The sequence below is a fragment of the Glossina fuscipes genome, unplaced genomic scaffold (assembly GCF_014805625.2).
Source record: "Glossina fuscipes isolate IAEA_lab_2018 unplaced genomic scaffold, Yale_Gfus_2 0, whole genome shotgun sequence".
Taxonomy (NCBI): Eukaryota; Metazoa; Arthropoda; class Insecta; order Diptera; family Glossinidae; genus Glossina; species Glossina fuscipes.
The window spans coordinates 5452369-5460796 of NW_023998414.1; the positions used below are offsets into that span (position 1 = coordinate 5452369).

The window sequence follows — 8428 nt, forward strand, 5'->3', positions numbered from 1 at the left end:
AAATGTGAAAATGTAGACAGGAAGGTGTTTTCTTGAATTTTCTAATTATTTTTGTTATATATTTAGATGTTACTACAGTTTGTCCTTCATGTCAAATATAATGGTGATATGAAAATTATTGACGAAAAATGGCTGAGTGCGATGAAGTGTAGGATAGAAATCCTCTTACCCGCTGTTTGTTGTGTAGCCAATGAATCGGACGGACCAAGAAGATAATACGATTTTTTAATGCATGGCTCCTCAATAGCATCACTTTGTGAGAGACGTGGATGTATGGCAAAGTTGTCAGATTTGATTGCAGATTTTGAAAGAGAAGTTAGTGGAACGTTAATAGAAAGAAATATGGAGTTGACAGGCTTAGAACTCTGGTTATCTGAAGAACATTCATTGTGGTATAGTAAAGAAAAATCTAGATTTTTTAATTCGTACCTGGTTTTGGCACATCTCTCGGTATAGTTTTACTCATCCTGGTTGCACTACTCGTCGATGTAACACTTTTACTAGGAGACGGAGATTTCGTATTACGAGGCGAGTACGTTACGTCATTTGTATCGTCTAAATAATGGTCTTTCTTTGTCGTATGTACTGTATGCTTGGTAGGTGTATGCCGTGAGGATGTTGGTTTAGTCACAGTATTTGTTGTAATGCGGCTATGATCCGAGGGCGCTGTGCTATCATTTGAACCTTCACGCATATCGCGTCGAAAGGTTTTGTTCGAAGAGATGCTTGAACGAGGCGTATGTTTTTGTGTATCAGAATAGCTCTCGCGCCTGGAATCGACCGCCGATGGGCCACGCAAAGAGGCGGCAAAAGCCCGATGGGCGGCATCTAGTTCTTTTTCCTTTTGAATTATATTTCGTGTTGCTTCAGCAGTTGTGCTACCTGGCTTTTTTACTGGCGAAGTTGATGGTGTAGGTTTTGTGTCTCTCATTGTAGGCTGTTTCTGAGAACCATCATTAGGAATATCCCTCTCAATAACTGGAATATTTCGTGAGCCCTGACTTGTCACAGGAGCTTTCCAATTATCAGTAACCACTGGCTCTGCTGAACTGGGTGTTAGAGACGGTGTAATTTCAAATTCGGAAGTAAAATTACGTTTATTTGTGTATAATTTCTCCGAACTAGCAATTGAAACATTATCATCAACATGGACCGAAGAATGTGGAATGATTGGTTCTGGCTGCTCTCTTACTTTATGAGATCTGGGAGATATATTGGGTTGAGCTTTTGACATTGTATATTGCGGTGAATTAGGATGTTCTGACGGCCTATTTGCGATTTGCCGATAACGCTCATTTTGTTGATGCGCTTCATCTATTATTACTTCCGTCTCAACGATTCTCTCTGCTTTTGATTGTTGCTTCACGTCTCGTCGCTTTTCAGATGTAACAATAATCGTTTCGCCCTCTTCGGTAGGAACGTGGAGTTCTTTTATGTTTTGTTTAGTATCCTGAGAATTAAGAGGCTGCTTTTCTTGATAAATCGGTTCAGTATACTCCACAGTATTTTTGAAACGAGGAGGCATTTCCATTTGAGGAGTACTTGAATCAGTTGATGGCTGACGTGAACTCTCTGGATGAAAGTGCCTTACAGAAGATTCTGGTACATCAGAGCGCTCCTTACTTTCGTGAATTGTCTGAGATTTACTTTCAGTAGAGAATTTTTGATGCGATTTTTTTACCGTGGAAAATTTGGCTTCTTGCGATTGCAAATCAATTGAACGGGGCGCATTTGAAAAGTTGTCAACAACATCTGCGCTAGGACGTCGCGTACTGCCTATAGGTTTTTCTACTTTATCCGGACGTGTGGGTGTTTGAACGTTGCCATGATTAGATCCTGACGAATTTACTTCCTCGGTTTCGTACCGTTTACTGCGAACAATAGTTCCATCCGGCAAATGTTTTACAGTGGTGATCATTTTCACATTCGGCTTAATATATTCTACCGTATTTGAAACTACTTCACCTGGTTGCGACATTAGATATTGAACATGTCTCTGGTACTCAGGTGAAGCTTTGTCCATGTCAACATAATTCTTGCTAACCTCGCGCGTTTCATGGGCTTGCACGGAGTTATGTACACTTCGCTCTTGGCGATTATTGATATGTTGTTCGGTTTCTCTGCGACGTTGATCAACAACTTGGTGATTTTGCTTTATATCGCTTTGTTGATTTTGTTTAATTTCTTGTTGATAAGATTGCGCTTTTCGGGATTGATCACGCTTCAAGTCATCAAAGTATTTGGAATTATCAGAAAAATTTTCATTATCATAGTCCGTCGTCGAAGACGACTGAACTACTTTAGACGACGATGAAGAAGTGGTTGAACTCATTCGTACTTCCGAGCGCCGTGAATTTTCATCGCCTGTAACTACTTTTTCTTCTAAATGGGTTTTCGAACTTTCTGCTGATTTTTTTACGAAATTCTTATCATCTCCCTGATGTGAGCCACTCGAGCATTGTTCGTTGTGGCCCTTAAATTCTACTTTACCGCCATCAATTTTTTCCATTCCTGTAACATATTCACACAAACGTACATATGAATTTTCTATAATAATTATTAAACGATTCTTAAATAAAAATTTGAGTTTGCAAAAAGATGAAGACACATTCGCGAGACAAAAGACAATTCTATACACTTTTCCGTAGAGATGCAAGAAAGATGATGTATTGGGATTTATTCGGGTCTTTGGTTTAACTTTTTGGTTTTTTAATTAGTAAGGAAACTAACCGTCATTTGCTATGTAAGCATAAGCATAGCATGTTGTTTTGAAATGCAAACATATTTAAAAAAAATAAGGTTTAATCCATTGGTGGGCGAGAATCGTGCGTCTATCTAGTCTATTATGTAATGCGTTCGAAGATATCGCTGTCAATTTTTTTAATCTGTAGACCACAATTTGCCATTTGTTCCTCTAGATAAGATTGCAAGTCACTCTGGGGCATTCAACAGCACGAGAAAGAGAAAAACACGTTTGATGAAGTCGCTTTTGCTGCTTGCGCCGCACAAGAATATGAGTTTAATGGTTAGTAGTTGCGATATATCGTCAATGGCCAGGATGCAATATGTTTAAAATCATGAATATAATCATGGATAGCCAATCGAGGATTATTCTACAGATATGATGTACTAACATAATGAAAACATTATTACAAAATTGTAAACGAAGAAGAAGAAGAAGGAGACTAAGCTTTATAACGCAGCAATCAGTGACACAATACTTAATGACACCATAAGTAGAAAAGTAGCATCTAACAGGCGAAGATGGAAAAAGGTATTTACACACAGGCATTTCCATCTGTATTCGATTAATGCTAACAAGTTAACACGTAATAATCGAGTATAGTTAAGCTCAAAGGCCGCTGCATATTTCACCTGAAAGACGACAATTGAATGGAACTATGGAATCTCTTGGGAAAGGATTATACCGCCTCGCGTTCGTCACTTTTGCTCCAGGAGCCACACATTGCGACGGTTTGAAGAAGAAGGAGAAAGAGTTTCAAACAAAATACATTATTGGAATGGGAGAATATACGAAGATCAAGCTGGTAAGGCATTCCAACATCGAGCAACTCGACCTAGGAATAAAAATTTGCGGATCTAATCTTGTCGAATGGGTAAAGCAAAACTCCAAACAAAGTTGAGATGGCAGAGAATATTTAAAAGTACCAAGTTACGACAAGCTTAAAAGCACATCCTAAGAAACATTTTACACGTTCAGAAATATGCATCCGTCTGCGAACTGCTGTAAACATAGCGCATAATATTGTTAGCAATACGATTTAACCTAGAAGAAAAATAAGCCAAGAAGAAATATAAGCCACTGTCTCAGATGCGACATTAATAGGGCATAGGCCAATTTATATTTAATCCATTGAGGTAAATAAATGCTATTCGAATAAATTCGGTGCAAAATTCCTGTACGCGATCTATATATTTGCGTTTGAAAAAGATTTAAGTGTATATGTGTCGTAATTCAGTGATACGAACCCCAAGTAAATGAATCTTGGTTCATAACAAATATCAAAAGTTTCACTGACTTAAGTGCATTTAAGTTAATGTTTACCGAACTTACCATCGGTTTTTGCTACAGTTTCGGCACGAAAAGCACGTCCATCCGGACTAACTTCGGACGATGATTGCACGTTCCAGCCAGTAGTGTTTGGATGATTGAGAGCCATAGAATGAAATTTTAGCTCGCTAGGACTTAGTTCTTTCGTCTTAAAAGAGTCTTCAGGACAAAGACTTGAAAACTCCCTTTCAAGATCAAGTTGTCGTTGATCCGACATTATCAATGTTTTTTAATGGCACTAAAAATTGAAAAGAAATGCCGTCAATTATAGTTGTATTGTATTCGAAATTCCTATTAAACGTTTTATTGATAAATTCTTAAAAAAAGTTTTTAGGTTTTCGTTTACAGTACGGGCTTGTTAGGCCCATTTGTTTTAGTTAAGAAAATATGTAAGAATTCATTTGAATATTTCCGCATGTATGTTTCATTTGACAATTGCCTTGAATTGACCTTTAACCTGACATAATATTTAATATAAAGCTACGTGCCGTCTCAATATATAAATCCAATGCGTATAATGACGTTTTCGATCGTTATGTATTCAATATGGCTTTCTGCACTCATAGACATATATTTGGGTATCTGTATTCATATACATATATGTCCACAATTGATTTCATGACATTTCGAGGTCAAAACGCAATTTTGCGCATTTTAACAGCACCAACAGCAGCAACAGTCTTTAATATATTTTGAAAAACACTTTATTTGCGCATACATATATATATATATACATTTATAAAGTTAAACATATATAAAAAAAAAAGAAAAGAAAAGATAATGAAGTCATATACATGGAGATATGATAACCGCCTGTGCTACTATAAAGATGACGTCACAAACTCAAACGATTTGCACTCTTTATTACTCGAATTATATGAATATATTTTTTTGATTTTGTTTTCTCCATTAGGCTGTCGCAATAGCGACAATGTTTTGTTCGTTTGTAACGAAATTTTCAAATTTATACTTATTTCAAAAAAATGACCTAATTGTTAAAAACCATTACAACCAGTTTTTAACACTGATTTAATTAAATACAAACTACGTCATGCGGAGGCGTTGCAGTCATTATAAATAAAAATTTATTGCATTTTGCATAAAAAAAAAAAAAACAGTTTTTATTAAAATTGCAAAATGGTAAGATTTAAAAAAAAAAAAAAACCAGTTCTTCCTAATCGAAATAAAATATCTAAAATCCGTTACTTTCAGTTAGCGTCAAAGTTCTTACATTTAAATGCCCCGAACACTAACTCATTAGCGAAGCAATAATAACATAATTACGTTAACAAGATTATTGCATATATGGGGTGTGTGGGTGAAGAATTTCACCACAAATGCAATTGGCGTCAGAGCCTAAATTAATTGAAAAAATATTTTGTGACAATTTCATTATGGTAAGCGAAAGCCATTTAAAGCTCTATTTATATTACGTTGAGACGTTACATTGCACAGATTAATAATTAATTATAGGATTTCGAGTAAGAGCGACAGCTGAAGGGCATAATAAGAATAAAAAGTAAATCTTGATTTAAAATTGTAAACGATACTTTATCTACTTTATTATATGTTATTTCAAAGTTTTAATATTTTAATATTTTTTAAAAACTCTACTCTAATGATTAAATACATCCGTCATACGTCACTTCTTATGCGCAAAATTGGAATAAAACGAAACACATCGAGGACAGTTTGTTAAACGAGTCATCAATCTGAACTTCAAACTTAATATAAGAAATTTACTAAGAAAAGGCTTAACACTTGCGAGGACTTGCAGTCCCTCGTCCCATGTTTTCGCCTTACATTCGTCTCGATGGAGAATCCTAGATTAAGCGCTTTTAAATCATAACAGTAATAAGGTGATTTATTTTTAATCTGACGCAAAGGACGACCAATTTCTAATTGTTTCTGATTTCTGTTATCTAACTGCGATACGGTAAGGAACAAGTGACTTCCGATGTGGCCCAAGTTAACGGACAGACTCGGTATTTCGGTTTTTCTTCCCGACCAACATCATACGTCTGCGTTAAGTTTGCGATCCAACAGTATTCTGTATATAGAACTCACGAATGAAGATCGATGAAATTATTTTGTCCTAATAAATCGAAATATTTCGAAATTTGAACCGAGAAGCGTATCGTAATCCTAATAAATTCTAAGCCTCGTGGAAATAAATAAATAAGAATCGCTTCCCCTTTTTTCGAAATATTCTAAGCAATATGAATTTCTTATGGGGACTCTGCGACACGGCGAGTTTAATACGTCGACATAGAACTAATCAGTAGTTTTACATCTCACAAACTATTTCTAACAAAATTGTCAGAAGGAACCTTTTTATCAAAATAGATATACAAAATCTTGAAAACTCGATAGCAACATTAGGATCGAAAGATGTTTCATTCGATAATAAGAAAAATATATATTTTATTGACAGCTGTAAGCGCTTTACTCGAGTCCATAAGCTACAGCTATCGCGTTTACTCGATATCGAGAGCTATAATCCGGCTCCAGTGTTTTGCAATCTTGTTGGTATTCCTAAGTTAAAAAGAAACAAGTAAAAAAATTAAAATGACAAAGAGAGTAAAAGAACTCAATTTTCATGTTCTATTATATTCAGTGGGCGCGGCTGACTTTTTATTTTTTCCAAAATAAAAGCTGAGGCGGTTAGGCGTTGTAAGTGTATACTTGGGAACGCGGAAGTCACTTCAAAGTAAACGGAGCAAGATTTACCGCAGATACTATTGAGTTGGGCGGACGGACAGATGGACAGACGAGCACACGAACGTGCTTAGGTGCATTTACATTGATTAATATTTATATACTTTTTGGGGTTTTTGGAAACCCGCTTCTGCGCGTTATAACCGTATTAAAAAAAATGATATTTTGATATCCTATAAAATTGTGTACGCTACAGCACCAAACATGGAATATACGTTCAAAATTTTGGGGATTTATCTGCTTTAGTTTAAGGTTAATGCGCAAAAACTAATCTTTTATCCTTTTTGAAAAAAAGAGGTGATCTTATATGACCTAGTCCGGTAAGCGTGTTCTTCGGATTGTTCTTCCGATTTGATCCATTTTCAATATCAACCTACGTGCAAGAATTAGCAATGTTTCTGCAAAATACGCAATCGATAGCTGCATTTTTACTGCCAGAGATATGTTTACAACAGATCCTACGCAGATGGACAGGCAGTTATGCTTAAATCGATTCAGAATTTGATGCTGATCAAGAATATACATACGGCCTCTGAAATATTTCACAAAATGAACATATCCCCCTCCTCCGGTGAACGTAACTTCACGCTTCAAGCAAAATTGTTAAAATCGTGATCGTTGCTGTAACGGACGCAGATATAGGATAAACAGATGATAAAATACGTTCCGTGTGGCGAGAGTACATTACGCTATTATTAAGATGATGAATCATACCGCCGCAGGGAGTACTGTACTCACTGTACCCTCTTAATAAAGTTCTTGTATTTTTTTACGTTTTCTGTATCAATCTAAGTTTGTCTGTCCGTGTTTTCTTATGTTCTATATATATAGACCTACTTTTAATTCAAAGTCATTTTTCTGCATCAATCTAAGTTTGTCTGTCCGTCGTTTCATCCACCCGCCTTCTTTCTTATGCTCAACGTAGAGCTCCCGATTTTCAAGATATCTTGATGAAATTTGACACACTGGCCTAAGGACAAATGCTATTGGAAATAATATTTGGAAAAGTCGTTATATGAAAAATTGTATTCATGGTGGGCCGTGTCACATTATAAGTCGTTACTTGTAAAGATCTTACTTTGTAAAGAACATCGATTTCAAATGAAATAATATTTGGAAAAGTCGTTATATGAAAAATTGTATTCATGGTGGGCCGTGTCACATTATAAGTCGTTACTTGTAAAGATCTTACTTTGTAAAGAACATCGATTTCAAATGACGAGTTTAGTTGTCCAGTATTTAATATGTTTGTATTAGACAGAGTATAAAGTAATCGTATTCGAGTTGAGGTGACTTGAGGATTTGGAATCATTTTAGTTTTAGCTATTCTGTTTAGTGTTAGGTAAAGCATTAAAAATTCCCCTATAAGAAATTGACCGAAAGACAAACACCTATTAATTGCAATATATATAGCAATGTGAAAAATGGGCGCAAAAATATTGGCTTTGTGAACAAATAACAAAACAAGTCTCTCATCCTCATCTCTGCCCTACTCATTTTCCTTCCTCAGCCCAAATAGAGATGGAATTATATGTACAATAATTGTTTCACACTTGACGGTATTATCTCGATTTTTATCTCTGTCTCTCTATCTCTCTCTCTCTCTCTCTCTCTCTCTCTCTCTCTCTCTCTCTCTCT

The 8428-nt window shown here is 35.8% G+C and overlaps 1 protein-coding gene across 11 annotated transcripts in view; it reads right to left on the minus strand.

Moving 5' to 3' along the window:
* The window catches only part of LOC119636582 (smoothelin-like), a 53014-nt gene that overhangs the window by 38629 nt on the left and 5957 nt on the right, over window positions 1-8428 (minus strand). For 7 of the 11 annotated variants that reach the window (XM_038032033.1, XM_038032025.1, XM_038032071.1 and 4 more), the window contains exons 2-4: window positions 4076-4310; window positions 430-2511; window positions 170-373 (exon numbers count right to left, since the gene is read on the minus strand). In XM_038032033.1, the coding sequence (XP_037887961.1) occupies window positions 170-373; window positions 430-2511; window positions 4076-4289 (2500 nt within the window). In that variant the 5' untranslated portion in view covers window positions 4290-4310. The remainder of the gene's footprint in view (window positions 1-169; window positions 374-429; window positions 2512-4075; window positions 4311-8428) is intronic. The other 4 variants (XM_038032043.1, XM_038032079.1, XM_038032110.1 and 1 more) reach the window with 1 other exon arrangement.